The sequence below is a fragment of the Ambystoma mexicanum genome, chromosome 4p (genome assembly GCF_040938575.1).
Source record: "Ambystoma mexicanum isolate Mex_15411 chromosome 4p, UKY_AmexF1_1, whole genome shotgun sequence".
In the NCBI taxonomy this organism is placed as follows: domain Eukaryota; kingdom Metazoa; phylum Chordata; class Amphibia; order Caudata; family Ambystomatidae; genus Ambystoma; species Ambystoma mexicanum.
Window position 1 is genome coordinate 769,768,792 of NC_090927.1, and position 20,454 is coordinate 769,789,245.

General features: G+C 47.2%; 1 protein-coding gene across 3 annotated transcripts in view; it reads right to left on the reverse strand.

Annotated features, from left to right (window-relative positions):
• UBE3D (ubiquitin protein ligase E3D) overlaps window positions 1-20,454 on the reverse strand; it is a 1,234,197-nt gene that overhangs the window by 1,092,494 nt on the left and 121,249 nt on the right. For all 3 annotated transcript variants that reach the window (XM_069606318.1, XM_069606319.1, XM_069606317.1), the window contains exon 3: window positions 5,652-5,742. In XM_069606318.1, the coding sequence (XP_069462419.1) occupies window positions 5,652-5,742 (91 nt within the window). The remainder of the gene's footprint in view (window positions 1-5,651; window positions 5,743-20,454) is intronic.

Genomic DNA, 20,454 nt, shown 5'->3' on the forward strand with positions numbered 1-20,454 from the left:
TTGAAACATGATGAGTTAGAAAATGGTGTGTGAGGGAGAAAGAGAGAGACACAGAGAGAGAAAGAGAAAGATAGAGAGACAGATGATTATAAACCTTGGTTGTATGTATTAATAGAACTGATAAAAAAAAACATATTATAAGAACTATTTTGTCAGAGGAGGTATTAGCATAACTGTTTTAAGTGAGGAGGCGTAGCTGACTGCCATGTAGTGAGGACGTGTTCCACAGAAGCTCCTGCCCGATCTGTACAAGATCCGCAGAAACGACCAGAAACGAAAGACATTTTGAGTTGTAAAATGCAGAAGGGCAAGTGACTGTAACGGAGTGCTGAAACTGTGCTCCTAGCGCAGCAGAAACGAGAGATAAACAGTATCGCCCGAGCGGCGGTGGACCGAGGAGACAATCAAAATGCCCACCACTGCTGTGCAGCTCAAAGAGAGAAGCCTCGGAAGAAGTGCTGAGTGAATCAGGAAGCTGTTAGGGCACAAGCAAGAGTCAAGCACACCCAAGAACAGAGAGGGCGGCCCACGGGGGAATCGGAGATGACCCAAGGTATGCACGGGATCCCCGGTGCCCAAAAGTATGCACTTGAGCGACCGGGGCAGTAGGAACGCGGTGAAGGAAGACATGTAGTGCGGTTCCTAGTCAACTAGAAGCGGACGATTCAGCGCACATAGCCTGGGGTGCCGAGGGCCAAAGCGGGAGCCCTGGAAGCCGGCGAGGACACAATAAAATAACACAGAACCACTGCGCAAACAAATGAGGCGCAGCAGGGCGCAAGCATAATAAGCACATGGATATGTTGCCACAATGGGAAAGGAGACGTGAAACCGACCTCCGGCAGCCAACACTAGCAAAACGGCACAAGAGTGGAGCGGTCTCGGAACAGGGGCAAAGGGTGAATGCAATTAAGAAACTAAGTGCAAGGGCCACGGTCAAAGCCAAGTCATAAGATAATACCCCGTTGCACGGGTGACAACAGGAGTGAGTAGCCCTGTAGGGCACAGAGTGTGCTGCAATTGAGCAAAGTAATCAAGAGACAGAAAGCAGAGGTCACCCCAACTAAGTGGCCCAGCCTGCTAATAATAACAGAGCAGGAAAGTTAAGACAGACACACGCTGCAGAACAACAGCAAGCAAATGGCAACTAAAGCTGGCAAGACAGAAGGTAAACAGTCCATAATGGAAGTCTTCACCAAAGGCCAAAATAGCCCAAGTGGAAGTACAGCTGAGGAAAGACGCACTGAGTAAGGGAGATCAGCAGATATTGGCTGCTATAGCAGCATTGAAGACAGCCCTGGAGGGGAAGATAGATGCAGCAATGGTAGACGTCTGCCTGCTACGACAAGACGTGAGGGCACTAGCAGAACGCACTGGTCAGTTTGAAGCACAGGTGTCAGACAACACCAAGGGGGTCCCTCAAGCAACAGCGGACTTCAGAATATTGCAGCAAAAAAGTTAAATACTTGAGGACAGAGCAGAAGATACAGAAGGGCGGGCTCGAAGGAATAATATTAGAATCCTCAGGCTGCCTGAAGGTATGGAAGGCCCCCACCCCACTAACTATATTGAGAACCCATTACTGCAGAAACTGGGCCTGGGAAATTTAATGCAAGGATTCACAGTGGAATGTGCACACAGTTCTCTTATAAGGAAACCACCACTGGGAGCATCCTCCAGGCCTGTCATTCAGCTAAGCTAGTAATATACCCCGATTATAAGTTCCAAGTCCAGAAGCGTAGAGCTCATGTTATAGTTACTAAGGAAAGACTGAGGAAAGCAGCAATGGAATATATGCTAATCTATCCAGCAAGGCTGAAGATATGAAGATTATTAAAGCACCACCACCAAGCAGTGAATGACACTACAGATGACTGGGTAAGAGCCAACTTGCGGTAAGGCCGTGCGCAAAGGCATAACCAAGCATATATGCACTTCCTTAAGTCCTATCAGCAAATAAGGAAATAGTATTTAGAATCAGACTATAACTGCCCTAGTCGGGGGAAACAGCAAAGCCGTAGCTGAACAGAAGCTACTGTGCAGGAAGTCAAACAGTGAGGACACTGACTCTATAAGCGGGGAGACACTGAATACAGTGATGCCCTAACTTTCCAATACAGATTTGGCAGGGTACGTGATCAGAACCCACCTGTTGTGCACCAAACGCCTGGTCAGAAGACTAGGTACGGAGGGAGTTGAAGCGGGAACGCCCGAGCATGAATTGCATAGCTGGGCTGTTTAAGTTATGGAATAGACAGTTGGGGAGGGGGGTGGGAGGCGAGTTAACAAAAAGGGAAAAAGGGAAGCCAAATCGTATACCACATAGATGGACCAGATCAGCAAATAGTACCACAAAGAATACAAGCCTAAATGGGTGGAAGCAACCCAAGTCAATAATGTACACACATTATGGAGTGTACTATTAAAATAGTGACCTGGAACATTCGTGGCCTGAACAGTTACGTGAAAAGGCACAGAACAATTACATACTTGCGTAGAAACAAAATAGGAGTAGCCTTATTGCAGGAGACACATCACAACAATACCAGACAGGAGAAATTAGCACAACAATGGGGAGGAACTGTGGCGGGCTCTACGTACTCAGCCTATTCCAGGGGTGTCCTAATATGGGTCGCTCCTACAGTTCCGCTGAAAATACTACACACCAAAACGGACGATGTAGGCAGAATGGTATTGATACATGGCACTTTGGAAAACAGGCAAATTTGTATAGTGAACACATACGCACCAAATCATTACGCAACAACATTTTTTTTTGCTCACTCTATGCAAGATTAGGCCAGTACAGGAATGAAGTACTATTGTGGGCTATGGAGACTCCTACATTGCTTTGGGAATATCCCCTAGAGCCTCCCTAAACTATTCTTCACCCAACTCGAAAATTAGTGCAGACACTTTCTATGGCAAAGAAGCAGGCACAGAGTAGCGCTTGGCACCCTCCAAAGACCCTATAAAAGAGCCAGACTGAGAATCCCAAATTTTGAATTATACTATCTGGCAGGGCAGTTGCAGCATGTAGTTGGCTGGCTTGCAGACAAACCCACAACTAACACAAGACTCCTACAGCCAGCAATAAAACACCTACACCGAAAAGTGGTATTGTGGATACTCCCAGCACCGCTGCAAGAATACCCACACTTAGTCAAACTAGGTATACAGATGAGCACAGGGCCTGTAAAAAACTCAAGATAAGAGACCTGATATTGTGACAAATACCCCTAGCAGCAGAGATGACAGATGAGAGCCAATGTGAGAAACAACTGGGAGACAAGTGGAGTCATAACGATAGGAGACTTGCGTAAAGATGGGACATGGTTAAGCTTTGTAAAATTACAGGACATAACAGGCATACACGAAGGACAGTACCTCCTATACCAATCCATAGTGAACACGATTAAGAGGAGGTGGCCGGGGATAGGAGAAGGTACAATGGAAAGTGAAGAAATAGAAACAATGATTAATATCTCAGAAGGGAAACATGCAATATCACGATTGTATGAGGTACTCATAAATAATCACGCAAAGAGGGAACTCCAAACCAGGGCAAGCTGGGAAACAGAACTGGGCAAGATCTTCACGAACAAGGAATGGTAAACTATCACAAGAAGGTTTCCAGGAATGCTAGATTTCAACTAATAGAAATGTAGCTAATGCTAAAAGCGTACTTGACACAGAGAACAATAGCTGGATTTAAAGGTGCAAGTAAGCAAAGCTGCCCAAAATGTAAGGAGGAAAATGCAGGTATGCTTCGCATGTTTTGGGAATGCCCAGTTATAGCAAAGTTCTGGAAAGATAGTGCACAACAATTATCCACAGGGCACATTGAACTGAATGTCCAATCACTGGAGGCATGCATACTGGGGCTCTTCCAGAGGGAAAAGAAGGGAAAGGCGTTAGGAAAATTGAAAACCCTAATATATATACTGGCAAAACGCTGTATAGCAATGGAATGGAAATTACATAAAGGCCCGTCAATAGCACAGTGGTGGAAGGAACTAAACAAATGGTCAACGACTGAGACAGAGGTGTGGAAGCAAGCAGTAAGGGGGCAAGACTCCAGTGAAGACCTGACACAATGGTCAGAGTTAACAGTGACCCTGTTCACAACAGCACAAGCTGTGACGGGAACGTAATACTCGATTCAGGCACAGCAGACAATGTGTGTGGAACAAAGCTGAATATAACATGGCACCAGAGATTACAATTTGGCTAAGTTGAAAGGGCATGGGGGAGAGGGGACAGTTCAGAGTTAAGATAAAAGAACATAGTTGACAAAATGTTGATAATGTGTTATTGCACTGTAGAGATATATACAAATTGGTATGCAAATGTTACAAAAGAGCAATACAAAATATATATTTTTTTACTTTTTAAAGTGAGACCAACTTTTTACTTTTGTCTCTAGACAAAATACCATATACATTACAGTAATGGATAACAGCTGTAGACTTAAAACATACATGTTGGGGCATAGCCAGGAGGAGACAGATGAGCAGAAGTGTCAGCTACCAGCTCATGATTAGGTATTACACATTTTGGCACTGTAACCTCCAAAGCAGAGGGAATAAATCCTAAAAATAAATAGATGATTTCTGAAATGAGGGGAGTGGGGGACAGGGAGTAAAAGCCTACCAGCAAAAGGGGAAAACACAGGTGCATAAGCATCCAACTGCGAGCCCCCATCTCAGGTACAGAAAAGAAACACAATTGTGACCAGCCATGCGGCTGGATGCTGCGTAAAGGAGCATGATGGGAGAGAAGGGTCCCCTGAAGAGGAGTGGTGGCAGGAGAGCTACAAACGAGTGCACACTCTTGCAGGAGTCGAGCTGCAGATGTGAATATTTGCTGTATGGAGAGTACCTTGACATGCAACTGCCCTCGGTTTGCCGCTGCTGATCAGGTGGACCGTCATGTGCACGAGACGCGCAATGGGATGTGTTATTATGGTTCCGTGTCCCTTTGCCAATGCACATAAGTAATTTTCTAAGAAGAAATTACTTCAAAGAAAGGCAAAATTTAAAAAATAATTATTTGGTGGTACCAGCGACCCCCCCCCCTCCAATTTGCTATACTATTACCACTACCGCAACTCCCTTCTCGCCCCTTACCCATATATATTTAGATGAGTTTTTTCAAAGTAATTTCTTTGTAGAAAATTACTTCAAAAAAATGTGCGTCAGTAAAACAGCGCAATGCGGTTATTATCCTTGTCAGTGGTATACTGTTCATCTTCTGTAGAAGATTGACAGGCTTAGTGGAACCACCAAGTTTCAAACCTGTGACACACAGAACTTAGAAGGCTGAGCAATCGATCACTGTACGGATGGAGGTCCTGGATGAAGTGATGAGTTATAAAGGTGTCATGTGGCAAATTCATGCATCGCAGTGTAGATATCTTTTCTCTGACTTTTAAACGAACAATGAGATCATCTAATGCATTTGGTTTTCATAAATGGTTGATAACATTGTTTCCTTTCCCCTGGTTTGTAGTATTTAAAACAAAACAATTGGCAACTTTTTAAACGCATACAAAATTTTGATTATGACTTTTTTTTCCAATTTCAATACATTTTTTCTGATGGCGTAAAATTGATTCAAACTTACTTACCATTTGTTATTTGGATTCTTACCTTTCTTTCATAATGACAGCACCACAAGACTGGCAGTGAAAGACACAACTCTTTTTTACCTTTAGACTTTCTTTCAAAGGTGGAACCAATTCTAAAAAATATTAAGGAGTGAATTATATATTATGAGTTTTCACTTCCATTTCTTATTGATGCATGCAATAAAAGCAGTTAATTGCTGCAATGTTGTCGTAGATTTTGGTGCATGCTTAATGCTATTCTATCAGTGTACATTGTACAGCCACATGTATTTCACTTCAGTATTCGAGCTGTACTTTATTTATTTAATTAATTAATGTATGACATTTATAGTACGCCCAAACCCTGGGGTATCACAACGTTTGTAACAGAGAGGAAAGAATAAAGGTTACAACGATTGTCTAACATCACTCATACCTGTCGAAGAGCCAGTTTTTTACAAGTTTTTTGTAATGCAGTATAGGATTGTTCAATTCTGATATACACACGGAGGTGATCCAGAGGGAAGGCGCAGTGACAGCAAAACTAGAGCCTCCAGCCCTTTTTCTCCTAAAGTGTGGGTGGGGGGGTGGGGGGGAGTGACCAAGGAGATACTGGAGCTGGATCTAAGTACTCAACCTGGCAGTTTCTGGGAGAGTGTGTCGTTGAGGTAGGCAAGTGCCTCTTTATAGATGCACTTGTGAGCAAGATATAGGGCTTTAAATTCGATTTGTACTTTAATTGGCAGTCAGTGGACCTCCCGTCTGGTGGTGCAGATATGGTCAGAACGTTTTAGCCCAAGTGCAGCTCGCAGTGCTTTATTCTGCAGTAACTGAAGTTTGGCTAGGTTAGAGGCTGAGGTGCCCATGAGAAGAATGTTACAATAATCCAATTTGGAAAGGCTGAGAGCACGTGCGAGCATTAGGCAGTTGTTGGGAGCCAATAATTGTCTGCCCAGGGATTTGAGCCGTGAGGTGTACGCCGCGGAGGAGGACAGCGCATTTATGTGTTTGTCATAGTTAGTTCCTCTTCTAGATGGACTCCTAGGGCTTTTACCTGTTTCAGGACAGGGATGGTGCTACCATTGATGCAGCAGGCGGTGAAGCAGGGGTTCAGTTTTCTTAGGCGGTATGGGGCGCCTACAACAAGGAGTTCTGTTTTTTCGTCGTTCAAGCACAATTTGTGCGTGGTCATCCAATTTTGTATCGTGCTGTAAACTGAATTTATTGTGTTGGTGTCCTGAGCGAAGTTACCCGTGATGGGGATGAGTATTTGGGTATCATCTGCAAAATGAGTGTAGATGACACCCAAAGAGTCAAGAAGGTTGAAGAGGGGTTTGGGTATGTATTGTATAGCGTTGGTGAGAGACACAATCCCTGTGGTACTCCTAGTGGGGCGCAGATAGGATCAGCAAAGTCTCTCTGATGAAGACTCTACTGTTCCGGTGTTTGAGGAAGGAGTGTATCCACACAGTGGCGTCCGAAGAGCGTCCGAAGAGAAGTGAAGACTGGTGTCTGCTATAACAAGTGCAAGGTTACAGGTGAATTTGTGGATATTAAATAACGCGCGTTAAAGTTGAAATCCCAGGTTGTCATTAATTGCTCTTTTTCATTACCTGCTGCTTTAAAGAAACATTAAGGCCCCAATAAGTCGACTCAGTGTTGCAGACTTGCTGTTACACCTCAGCACACTTACTTTAAAAGTTAACATAAGCGTAGGTTGAGTAGCATCTTCTGAATGTCACAACACATATCTTAATGTGGAAACACAAATTGATATGTTACAATTAAAAACATGTACATACTATTACGTTTAGCATACAAAAGTGTGTCCTCGCATCGAAACGTCCTGGCACAAACGCAACTGGGCTTTAACAAGAAAAGTTGAAGTACTGAGGAAAATAAGGACATTTTACATCCAAAGTATGGGCCTCTTTACGAGTCAGTCGGTCCGGAAATAACAGTGGCGGTAAACCCGCCGCCACCGTTGTTTCCGGACCAGCTGATCTCGAGTTCTGCAGGTGGGAGGTGTCATTCCCGCCAGGTCAGACCTGCCGGGTTTAATATCACCCGCCTGCAGGCGGACGTGGAAACACCGGCACCATTACAAGATGGTGCCGGTGTTTCCACTTCCCCATTCCCATGGAGTCCTATGGGACTCCATGGGAATGGGGATTTGCCGAATTCCGCCTCCGGAATTACCGGGTCACTGGGGTTGTAATGCCCCAGTGATTCTGGGAATCACGGAGGCGGAACGGTAATACGAGTCTGCCGGTAACCTGCCGGAATTTCTGGCACGGTTACCGCTGGACTCGTAATGAGGCCCTATGTGATTGTATGGTAAATGTGTTAATACAAATACAATCACAAATGAGAAAAAAAAAAAGCTAAAGTGAAAGTAGAGATAGTTGAAGTTACAAGGAAGCTCAACTGTTACACTTTCAGCATTTGGGAAACCATGCATCTGTAGACATCTTTTAACTAATTTATATTTCTGGCTCGATCAAGCTTGATTTCAGCTTTTAAAATTCCTAAGAACTGGTATTTCAAAATTAACTCATTAAGGTTGGTTAAAATTAGCAGTTTTATTAATATGTGACTAAATATGTATTAAGGAATGTGGTGTGCTATGGTTACACTCGAATTTAAAATTATGGGAAGATAAAAATGTACTTCTTAATGCCCTTATCACCAAAGATGTATGCCACTGAAACAAAATGGCAACAATGGCTGTATTTCTATGAACTAGTTTCTAGCTCTCTCAGATTATGTAGACAGCAAAACATAATGGGCCTCATTACGAGGTATGCCGGTAAGGCAAAAACGATGCCGGTGTGGAAATACCGGCATAGTTTACCGTCCCGTTGCATTCCGACCCGCAAACCCGGTATTAGCGGCACACTAAACAACGGTGCCGCTAATAGCGGCATAGGCACGTACACGCGCCCCTTCAGGGAGCAAATACCGGCATGCCGGTAATAGGGGGTAATTCCAACCCACGCATACATGCAAATACCGGCATTGCGAAGCCGGTAATCACGGCCTGCATGATGCCGGCCATACAGGCATCGCAGACCACCCGCAAACAGCAAGCAGGATACAAGGCAGCTGCCACAGGTGCACACAATCCCCACAGGTGGAGTCAATGGAGGCTGTGCCAGTATAAACTGAGCACACCCACACACCACAACCCCCCCCACAGGTGTAGGCAATGTAGAGTGGCCCAGTACAAAAGGAGCACACCTACACATCACACCCCCTCCTACACCAAAATGCTACCACTAGCAGTTGCAATCATGGCACTGGAGGACATGCCTATACTGCTACAACTACAGCAACAACTACAGCATCAAGAACAGGCTGCACAGAGGAGACGCAGGAGGAGAAGGAGGGTGAGACAGGCCCAGCAATTGCCACCAGCGCAGCCACCAGTGCCTCGTAGGCAGCCACCAATCCCTCGCACCAGACCCAGCCCATTCAACCTAACCCCTGAGCAGATCCACACCATGTACCGGTTGGACCGTGACACCATCACCACCATAGTGGACATGATACAGAACGACATTGCCAGCCACATAGAAATACGCACTGCCATCCCCCCACTACTAAAGGTGGTGCCTGTGCTACACTTCCTGGCCACAGGCACCCATCAACACACAGTGGGCCAGCTGCATGGCATTTCACAACCACTATTTTCATGCATGCTGAACCAAGTGCTGGATGCCCTCCTGAAGCACGCAAGCACCCATATATCCCTACCACGGAATGCCCAGGAGATAGCCGAAACCAAAGTAGGCTTCCATGCACTGGCAGGCATGCCCAATTGTGTCGCTGCCATCGACTGCACCCATATGGAATTGGTAGTCCCCCATGCCATAGAGGCGGTGTACCGCAATCGCAAGCAATACCACTCCATCAATGTGCAAATGGTATGTGACTCCAGGAAGATCATCACCCATTGCTGCGCCCGATTTCCTGGATCAACACATGAAGCCATGTTACTGGGTAATTCCACGCTACCCCATCACATGGAGCGACATGCCGGACCACGTGCCTGGCTGCTTGGTGAGTTGCACAATCGTCCCATGGCAGTGCTTTGGGGTACTGATGTGTGGGGATGCATAAGGGGGGGGAATACTGCACCTGGGTGGGTATAGCCGGTGATTGGAGAATGCATGCAAAGCCAAACACTCCTGACCTGAACCAGTCAAACGGTACATGACACTTCACTGGGCCACATATCACAAATAATGCATATCGATGAGAACAAGTAAGAGGCACAACCAGGCCACCATGTTGATGGCAAGCAATGCATGAATGAACAGGATGGCAAGTGTGGCAATGTGGAGAGTGTGACCATGCATAGTAAATAATGAACAGCATGAATTGGAGTCAAAACATTGTTGCACTACCACAGCATATCTGCCTCAGCATGCATGATTACACACTGCATCATCTATTGAACGCCATCCAGACTACCACACCTCATGACAGTATAGATTGCACCAAAGATAACATTTTTTCATGCTTACAGGGACATCTGCATGGCCACACCAAATAGCGGCCGCCATGACTGTGCTCCCTGAATGTGGCAGTTCAGAGTGACACACACCTATTTGAATCTGCTTGCAGGTGATGGAGGATATCCCTTGAGGCCGTGGCTACTCACCCCTGTGCGTAACCCGCAGACCATCCATGAGGAGGAGTACAATCGTGTGCACACCCGTACCCGTGTTGTGATTGAGCAGACCTTTGGCCTGTTGAAGGGGCGGTTCCGCTGCCTCAGCAGGTCTGGTGTGGCACTCCTATATATGCCTGAGAAGGTGGCAAAGATCACCATGGCCTGTGTCATGCTGCACAACATGTGCGTCTGGAGAAATGTACCACTGCCACCTGACATTGACATGCATGGGCCGGGTGAGGATGATGAGGATGGAGACGGAGGTGAAGTAGCCCCCCTGCCAGTACGTGATGCACGGGATGGCTATGCTGTACGCCAAGCACTAATTCACGAATACTTCTGAAATACAGGGACTATGAAAGACTTGTGTCAGTCAGACACTGGGCCAATGTGGAAATGCACACAGGGAATGTTGGGAGTAGGGCACTGAACACCGTACCACATTAAATGGATGCACACAAAAATAACAATGTCCAGCCATGGATTTTTCTTATCACAACGTGTGTATTATTTACAACAGCAAAAATGTGCCCACTCCCCCCTCCCAGACTCCCCCAACAAACTCCCTGACCCCCCAACAAACTCCCTGACCCCCCAACAAACTCCCAGTCCCCCCCAACAAACTCCCTGACCCCCCCAACAAACACCAACACCCCCAATAGACTCCACAAGATGCACCCCTTCACCCCCAACCTTGTGTCCCACTACCATTGTCCCCCCACACTACTTCCGGGACTTCTTCCTGTCCAGAGGCGGCCTTTCAGTGTGCCTTGCACTCCTACGTGTGTGGCGCACTGGTCTGGTGTGGGCAGATGAAGCTGGTGTGTAGGTAGTAGGTGATTCGCTGGCAGGTTCCACACCTCCTGCAAGCCGTGGCCGCTGCATATGAAGCAGCATTGAGGTCAGCACCTGTCTCACCGCCCCTAGGCAGTCCCTCATTAGCCGAGCCGATGCATTGACAGCGGCTGTGTTTGCTTCGATGGCCGCTGTGGTCCCTCAATTGCTGTGGCAATACCCCGCCTGGTTTCCTCCCCGTCTGCTATGTACTAGCGGAGTAGGTCCAACATGGCCTCCTGTTGGGCCTCCACCATCGACAATCGTGTCTCCAGGGTTCTGGAGGGGGCTAGAGTGGTGGATTGTGCAGTCACGTGGATGACATTTTCGGGACTGGACTCCTCAGAGGTGGGTAGGTCACAGTCATGGAGGCAGGGATCAACTTCACTGCAGGTGGGTGACTGCAGGTGTTGGGGCGAGGGAGTAGGCACGGGGCGCGGGGTGGCCGGGCGTGTCTCCTCAGTGTCTCCCTCAGGCTCCACACTGGCATCAAGTTCTTCCCCATTGGAGGCGGGTGCTTCCAGGGACTCCCCTTGGAGAGGTGTGGGTGTGGCCTGCTTGTCTCCAGCAGAGGTGGTGGTGGTGGTTGCCGTCTTCTTACGATGTGAGGTGGATGCCCTCGCAGTTGTCTCCTGGGTTGCTTCTTCCTCATCAGTGCCTGGGGGGGTAGAAGAGATGCAGGGCATCAGTGATGGTGTGACATGGCAGTGGCGGTGCTGTTCATTATTCATTTGATCATGCTTTCATGTCTTACAGGTGTGTCACGCAGGGTATTCAGAGGGGGCATGTAAGCATTCACTGCATGGCAGGTGGCATGCCATTGATTTTGGGTTTGTGTGAAGTATCACATGGGCAAGCTCCAGGTGTGTTGGCTGTGTGTTGGTTAAGGGATGGGCACTCAGCATGCATTTCAGTGTGGCAGCGTTTGGCCCGCCATCTGTATTTGGGAATGGTCATGTGGGTGTTGGGACATGCATTGCCTTGCCTAGACTCTCTACCACTTCACTTGTGCTACTTCATGGTCTCCCCTACAGGGAGCTGCAGGGTCACTCACCTCCTTCCGCGGTTGATGCCGCACCCGTCTCCATCTCGCATAATCCCTTGATGGACTCAGGACTGATGAATCTGCTGGCCGTCTCCTCCCAGGGCATCAATTTGGCAGGGGGGTGGGCATCCCCGCCTGTGGCCATGGCCTCCCTCCGATTGGTGGCCATGATATTGCGTACCCTCAACCGGAGGTCATCCCACCGCTTCCTGCAGTCCCTCAAACTGCGTGGGGTGGGACCTAAGGCTGATACCTTGCGGGCTACCTCCTGCCAGATTTGCCACTTTTGTTGCTGCACCTCCCGCTTCTTGTCGTGGTATTGTATTGTGCCTGCATGTGCAGCTAGAGTGTCCACTAATATGGTGAGCTCTGCGTCTGAGTACCGCTGTTTACGCAGCCGGGGGGTGGTCTTCCTGGTAGCCTTTGACATCCTCTATGGATTTCCACTGTGCTCTCCGAGTATCGGCTGGTGGTAATGGAGGATGGCAATGGATTGTGTTTTTAAAGATGGCCACCAGCCCATTTCCCGTTCCTGCGCGATGACGTAATTTCCGGGTCAGTTTTTTGGCGAACACGGTATTATCATGCCGGTATTACCATGCCGGTATTTAGGGGTTGGTATGAGGCGGTACCGCTATGGGCGGGTCCCACGATGCCGGTATAGGGGAGTTGGAGGCCCTTTAGCGGCATGGCGGTATTGCCACTACCGGCATGGGGGGACGCACGTGCTCGCGCACTCGTAATCACCCGCTATTAGCGTGTTCATACGAGCACGGACCCGCTCATTCCGGCATGCCGGTAATGAACCCGGTTTTACCGGGCAACTCGTAATGAGGCCCAATAAGTATACATGACATATTCCCAAGCCTCCCCTCCCATCTTGGCGTTTTACGGGCGGGTGTATTTTAGGGTGAAAATCAACCGAAGTATGTCATCTGTCATCATCTCAAAATATCAATTTTAAGGAAGGGAATCCTCATTTCCATAAGGAAATGATCACCTAAAAGGTACATTGGTATCTTTATTTATTTATTCGTATTTGTTAAGCGCACAGAAACAGCCCTCAGGCATCCTGGCGCGGGTTACAAAAATAGCGATACTTAGTTACAACATAGAGGCATACAGGGATGCAGGTTTAGACAATAGAAACATTAGCAATGTGCAGGTAGAGGTAGTTTAGTTAAAGAGCGAGGTTTTGAGTTTTTTTCTAAAAGCTGTAAGGGAGCATTCTGCTCTTAGAGCGTGAGGGAGATTGTTCCAGAGTCTGGGTGCTATGTAGGGGAAACCCCGACCTCGCGCTGTAATCTTGTTGATATGTGGTACAGTGAGTTGGTTAGTGTAGCAAAGTCTGGTAGGTCTGAATGAGGCCGGTCTGTGAATAGTGTCTGAGAGATATGATGGTGCAGTGTGATGGATACATTTGTGGGTAGTGGTCAGAACCTTTAAGGCGATACGTTCTTTGACAGGGAGCCAATTAGCAGAATGTCTTGCATGTGAGATGTGGTCCCTTTTGGAGATGCTTAAGGCTGCTCTCAGAGCATTATTTTGAGTGACCTGAAGTTTGTTTAGGTTTTTTTCAGAGGTGCCAGCTAGGAGTGCGTTACAATAGTCAAGTTTAGCCTATGGTAGCTCTTGCTATTGATAGGCAGTTTTCTTTGGTGAGGAATGGTTTGATGGCGTTGATGCATTTGGTGCTTAGTGCGGATGCAGAGACAATGGCACTGACTTGTTTATCCATAGACAAGGTTGCATCAATGTAGACCCCTAGCGTTTTCACAGAAGATAGGACTGGGATAGTGCAGTTGTCAATGTTAAAATTGACATAGACTATCTAGCCTGGCAAGTGTAGACTTTTGGCCAAGTATCAGGATTTCAGTCTTATCCCCGTTAAGACATAGGCCGTTAGTGGCCATCCAGGCTTGAATAGTGGCGTATATATGCTTTAGGGCCAGGGCGTCTGTGTGGTATGAGCCAGTTAGTGGGAGGAGCACTTGGGTGTCATCTGCGTAGTTGGTGTAGGCGATCCCAGGTGCATTCAGTTTATCGAAAAGAGGCTTTGGAAAGAGGTTGTACAGCGTAGGTGCTGTACAAGAGCCTTGTGGGACACTGCAGTGAATTATGGATGGTGTTGCGTTGGATGTGTTTGAAAAGACTTTCATGACCCTCCCTTCTAAAAAGGATGTTATCCATGAGGGGCTTGGTCTGAGAAATGTGCAGAGTGGGAGAGGTGTGAAGTGAGGGTCTTGTAGTCCACTAGCACGAAGGCCACTGAGAGGTCAAGGAGAAGGAGAAGGGCAAGTTTACCTGTGTCCAATATCTTAGTTATTTGGTTTTTAAGGTCCAGCAGAGCAGTCTCTGTTCCGTGGCCTTTGCGGAAACCTGACTGTCTGGTACCTAGGATGGAGTTTGTTTCAAGGTATTGTTGGATTTGGCTGTGTGCCACTTTATCTAGAATTTTGAGAAGGAAAGGGACTGTCGTTATAGGTCTGTAGTTGTTGGGCAGCGTGGGGTCGAGAGTGGGCTTTTTTTAGAAGTGGGCGCACCCAAGCTTCTTTGAGACTGTCTGGGACGGAGCAAGTCTTGAAAGAAGAATTAATGAATGCGGTAATGAGTGGGGCAAGTGGTTCAGCGCAGTCCTTAATTAACTTTGGAGGGCATGTATCGCCTTTGCAGGTCGATGGTTTCAGATGTTTCAGGATGTCCAGGACTTCTAGTTCTGAGACTACGTTGAAGGCAAATTTAGGGATGTTAATGGTTTTGCTATAGGTTTGAGACTGTGAGTGCTGACTCTGTTTCGGTAGGGTAGTGGTCAAGGATTTTGTTTTGTAGGAGGTCTATTTTGTTGAGCATGGCAGCTTGGATACTGTTGCACCAAGCTTCATCCTTAGCGATCTCGTCAGTAGAAGTGGGAGGCATGGTAAGCTCTTTAAAGATGGAGAAGAGTTCCCTTGAGTGGGATTTAGAGTCTGATATTCGACAGGGGTATGACTCAGATTTGGCATGGAAGATGGCAGCTTTGTATTTTTTTGCGAAGACTTTGAATAAGTCTTTGGTGATGTCGCACGGGTTTGCTTGCCAATCTTGGAGCGCCTGGCGCTTGTTGTTACGCAGAGCTTGGAGGTCCTCTGAACCATGCATTGGAATGGAAGGACTTTTTTTCTTTTTTTTCTTCCGGAGGAGCAATGGAATTTATTGCATTAGTGAGCGTATCCTTGAGAATGTCTGCTAGAATGTTAGGATCTTGTGAGAAGAATGGGGCGAGGCATGGAGTGTTGAGAAGGGGCATAAGTTGTCTGCAGTTAATTTTTTTGAGCTTCTGGTTAAGATGGCAGATTTACGTAATAATGTTTTTTTGGTAGGTGTCGTGGGGATAGTGAATTGTATGCAGCTGTGATCTGTCCAAGGGAGGAATGTGTTGGAGGTGATAGATGAGTTGCAGTTATGTTCAGCCAGCCAGTCTAGAGTTCTGCCTTTAGTGTGGGTGGGCGACACAATTTTTTGTTTGAAGTCTAGGTTGGAGAAGTCCTTAAGGAAGGAGATTGCTGTTTTGTCCTTGGGATCGTTATAGCCTAGATTAAGATCACCTAGGAGTATGGTTTTGGTGGATTTTTTAATGTTTTCGCTGATAATGTGAGTGATTTGCCCTTGAAAATCGGCTGGGAGTCCTGGGGGTCGGTAGATGACGTGGACATTAATGGTGTTGTTGTGAGAGAGTGGTAGTTTGGCTGATAGTATGTCTGCATTCTCTTCCCATGTGTGAGGCGTGGGTCTGATATGATGGATGTCTTTATAGATTAAGGCAACCCCGCCTCCTGAATTTGTTGGTCTGTCTTGCCTAAGGATGGATTAGCCTTCTGGCACGGCTAAAGTAATGGCGGGGCCTGATGCTTCATGTAGCCAGGTCTCTGTGATGGCTAGCAGATGTAAGTTGAAACTGGAGAGAAGGTCATTTATTTCCAGGGCATGGGCAGTGAGCGAGCAGGTGTTAAGTAGTGCGCATTTGAGTAGTGGCGCTACCTGGATTCTGTTAGGAAACTGCTGTTTTGTTTGTTTTTTATGCTTGGAGTTGGATGGGATGGATGATTTAGGAGTGGGCGTAATGCTGGTACATGGGATGAGGACATGGGGATTGCTGGGCGTAGAGTTGTGAGAAACGGCTGTGCGGGAACCTAGTCTGAGGTTTCTGTGTGATGTTGGAATGTGGTGAGAGGAGAGGGTCCTGGGTAGAGTGCGCGTCCTCAGCTGTATCTCGTGCCCTCGTTATTGAAGCGTATACATATTAAGTTCCTCCAAACAAACAGTGCAGGCCAAAAGTTCCATACTTTTTATTTCTACACACGCAATTAAAAAGTAAACGTTGGCTTGTCAACTTAAAAGGCAGAACATGAAGGTCCAGTTGTAAATGTATGAATAGAAGTACAAATCAACCAACGGCATAATCATTAGCATAGTTGTAAAAGTGTGCACCTTGGTGCAGCGGTCAGGATCCTGAAATGCACACAATTAGACACAAAACAACTCACATTTTGAAAGTTGTACACATTATGCACAATAAGGAAACATCTACCCAGTAAACGAAGCGATGTTATGTTAAGTTGATTTTTACCATGCACTACTACAATTTGTATGGTCTCCAAGCGCTCAAGTAGCTCTGTAAAAATGAGGGTTGGTAGATTAGTGAGGGAAGGCTGATAGGATAGAGGTTGGGCTCTTCTGTTGGTGCTTGCAGAACCAGGAGAAACTGGCGTCTGTGCATGTCAGCTTTCTGTGTTTGATTGGATTGTGCGCACTCGGGTTATTGTGTCCGGAGGGGTAAGGTGCAGTGTCTCGGTTGTTTGTTTGCAGCAGTTTGTTCTGTTGGCAGATGTGTGGGTTTAGTGTTGTGTGTGGTAGGGCTGGCCAATTAGGTCGTGTGACGTATGTGTGGGGTATGCAGGGGAGGAGTGAGGAGCAGGGGTGGTTAGTACAGTGTGGTTGTTTTATTGTTGGTTCCAGTTTCCGTACTGTCCCTTGATTGTCTTGGGTCTGCAGTGATAGTTGTGGAAGGTACCCGTTTTTATGCTAGTCTCCGTCAGGGATGGGCATGTAGCTGGTACAATGGGGGGCACTGGAGGGGTTAATCCTGCATTTGGGCCCACAACATTTTTCTCCAGGCGAGTTCTCCATCCCCGTTTCAGGAAGAAGGCTCAGGGATGGAGAACAGCCCAAAGACTACACTACCCAGCAGGCCGTATTGTGCACATGTCTGCCGGTAGAGAAAGCGCCACGCCCAAACCATCGCACATGCGCAAGCTGCGCCCAAGAGACAGCGCTCGCAATTACGGAACTCAGAGGGAAAAGACGCGTTTCACAGAGCTCCAGCAGGCACGCCTACGTGGGGCACAAGCTCCCGCCTGATATCCACAGGCCCCCGCGTTCATAATCAAGATAAGTTCTTACAGCTTGTTTACCGCGAGTGAAAGTTGGGAACAGTTGAAACCGCATTCATGCCTAATACGCGGCTAGGACTGCATACAAAGCAGAGTGTTCCCGGACAGGGGGAAGAGGCGAGACTGTTACGCATAAAACCCGCATGACCTGCATGCATTAACAAATACCCGCTTGCTTTGATTTGGGCAACGATATTTCGTGTAAGCTCGAGGTGTAAGCAACCATGGGCAACGTGATTACTGAGCCGAGATCGTGTGATCACACGCAAGTAGAACGCATTCCGGAGTGCACCAAGAAATGTAAAATGCTGCTGCCGCACATACTCTGATTTGTTTTGGTATTGTACAGCGGCGTTGCAGAACTTTCAGAACATTGTCAAAACTGCACGGACTAGCCAGGGAGACTGTGGGACAGACAAAGAAAACCGCAGCTAAGTTTATTTCTTGTTTCATCTCATTGAGAGGTTCTTTATGGGAGGATCGCATGGTGTTAATGCAGGGGAGGTTTATTCTGCATGAAATGTAATTCAGGGTGCATTTTGAATCCATGTTTGTTTATGGTGCATAATTAGTGCACAGCATGTCTAAAGTAGCTCGTTGAGCATCAGGCAATAGCGCAGCACAAAAACGCATATAAAGGCCAACGGCCCACAGTGTTTTGGTTAGAAGCTCCAGTACAAAGTCTTCCATACAATACTCGCACATAGTGTGAATGAGGTGTGCATGACAATAAGGGCGGAGTGAAGCACAACTGAAGACCCAGAAGCAGGAGGAGCGGAGGAGCATGTTACCCTAAATTCCCCCTTCCCATCCACTACCATTTCCTAACCTTCTTTCCCGTTATCCTGAAACTCTCTACCCATCCAAGCAACGGACCCTAACCCTCTTCCCCCGGCGGGTTGCGGTGGCCTGTGGTAATTACCATTCAGAGGTGCCAAGACCCTACAGGGAGGTAGGAGTTTGTGCTGCCTGTGCGCCAGTCAAGATTCGGACTACCTACCTGACAGTCTTGGTGAGCTGAATAGCCAGGTTTTCAATCATTTTCTGAAGGTAAGGTGATCTTCTGTCGTTCTCATTTCCTTCAGGATTGAGTTCCATAGATTGGCTATTAGACAGGAGAATTTAGACAGGAGAATGTGCTTCCTCAGTATTTTCTTTTTTTGCAGCATTTCGTTTAGATTTGGAGGTAGTTGCTTGATCTTAGGTTTCTTCCTGGTTGGTAGCGGTTCATTTTGGCTTGCAGGAATTCGGCTCCTTCTACGTGTAGTAATTTGTGAGCAATGCAGAGGGCTTTGAAGTTTATGGGCCTTATTACAACCTTGGTGCTAAGTGCACCAACTTTACCACCATGGTGTAAACTCTGTTTACACCATGGTGGATGGTGGATTTACCGCCCCATTCCAAGGTGAGTGGGGCGGTAAATCCCCATTTCCCATTTTCCCTTCCCCATTCCCATTTTTGCCCCATAGGGCATAATGGGAGTGGGGAAGGCGCTAATTACGCCGCCGTAAATTACGGCGGCGTAATTAGCACCATGGCAGGTTAGCGCCATGGATTTTAACGCCTGCTAAAAGCAGGCGTTAAAATCAGAATCAGGCGTTAAGGGTTAACGGTGGCGTTAACCCTTAACGCCTGAGTTGTAATGAGGCCCTATGTGTTTTTTTACTGGGAGCCAGTGTCGGCTTCTCAGGGCTTGTGTGATGCGGTCTCTTCTGTTTACTTTCAGGAGTATCCTTGCTGCAGTATTTTGAATGCATTGGAGTTTTTTGGGCAGACGTTCTGGCATTCCAAGGTAGAGGCTGTTGGAGTAGTCAATTCTTGATAATACGAAGGAGATGATTTTGAGGGTTCTGTGTGGGAAGGGGTCGTAGGGGAGTATCACTAAGTAGCCACAGGAGGTAGAAGCATTTCTTTGCTATTGCATTGACTTGTGGTAATAGTGAGAGTCTGTTGTCCATGAGTATTCCCAGTTTTTTTTATCACACACCGTGGGTAATAATAAGCAGCGCTCAGATACCTGAGGGTTCGTAGCGCTATATAAATGCCAAATTATTATTATTATTATTATTATTATTATGCTTCCGGTTGGGTTCCTATGCCGGGTGGCCGGTTCAGTGGGTGTCTGTTGCATTATCCTCTGGCGGGGAGATCATTATTTCTGTTTTGGTCAAGATTAGTTTGAGATTGTTGGTTGTTATCCAGGTGTATATGTCCGTGAGGCATTTGTTGAGGATGTTGTTTGGGTCTTGGGTTGAGGTTATGTTGAAGATGAGTTGGGTCACGCTTCGGGAATCTGCTATCACGTTGATCCCAAAGCCGGGCAAAGATCCTCTTGACTGTGCGTCGTACCGGCCAATATCTTTGATAAATTTGGATTCGAAGATATTTGCAAAAGGCCTGGTGGATCAACTTCTGCCGTATGTTTCACAAATAGTGCATAGGGACCAATCCGGATTTATCCCGGGGCGGTCGACATCGCTAAACCATAGGCGCTTGTTCGTGATTCTGGCGCAAATAGACCCCAGGACACAGGCAGTGGCGGCGTTGCTGGATATGGAGAAGGCATTTGACTCCGTGGAATGGGAGTATCTATTTGAGGTGTTGGCATGGGTGGGTACCTCTCCATATGTTGTGAAGGCCGTGAAACTGCTGTATTCGGGATGCAGTGCTCAGATCGGGATGATCGGGATGTGGTCGGAGCGATTTCGGCTTGGGAGAGGGACGAGACAGGGGTGCCAGCTTTCCCCTTTGCTTTTTGCTCTGGCCATAGAGGTATTAGCGGGCAGGCTTCGTAGGCTGCATGGGCATAGGGGGCTGGGCATGGGCGGGCCAAGGGATCTGATCTCATTATACGCAGCTG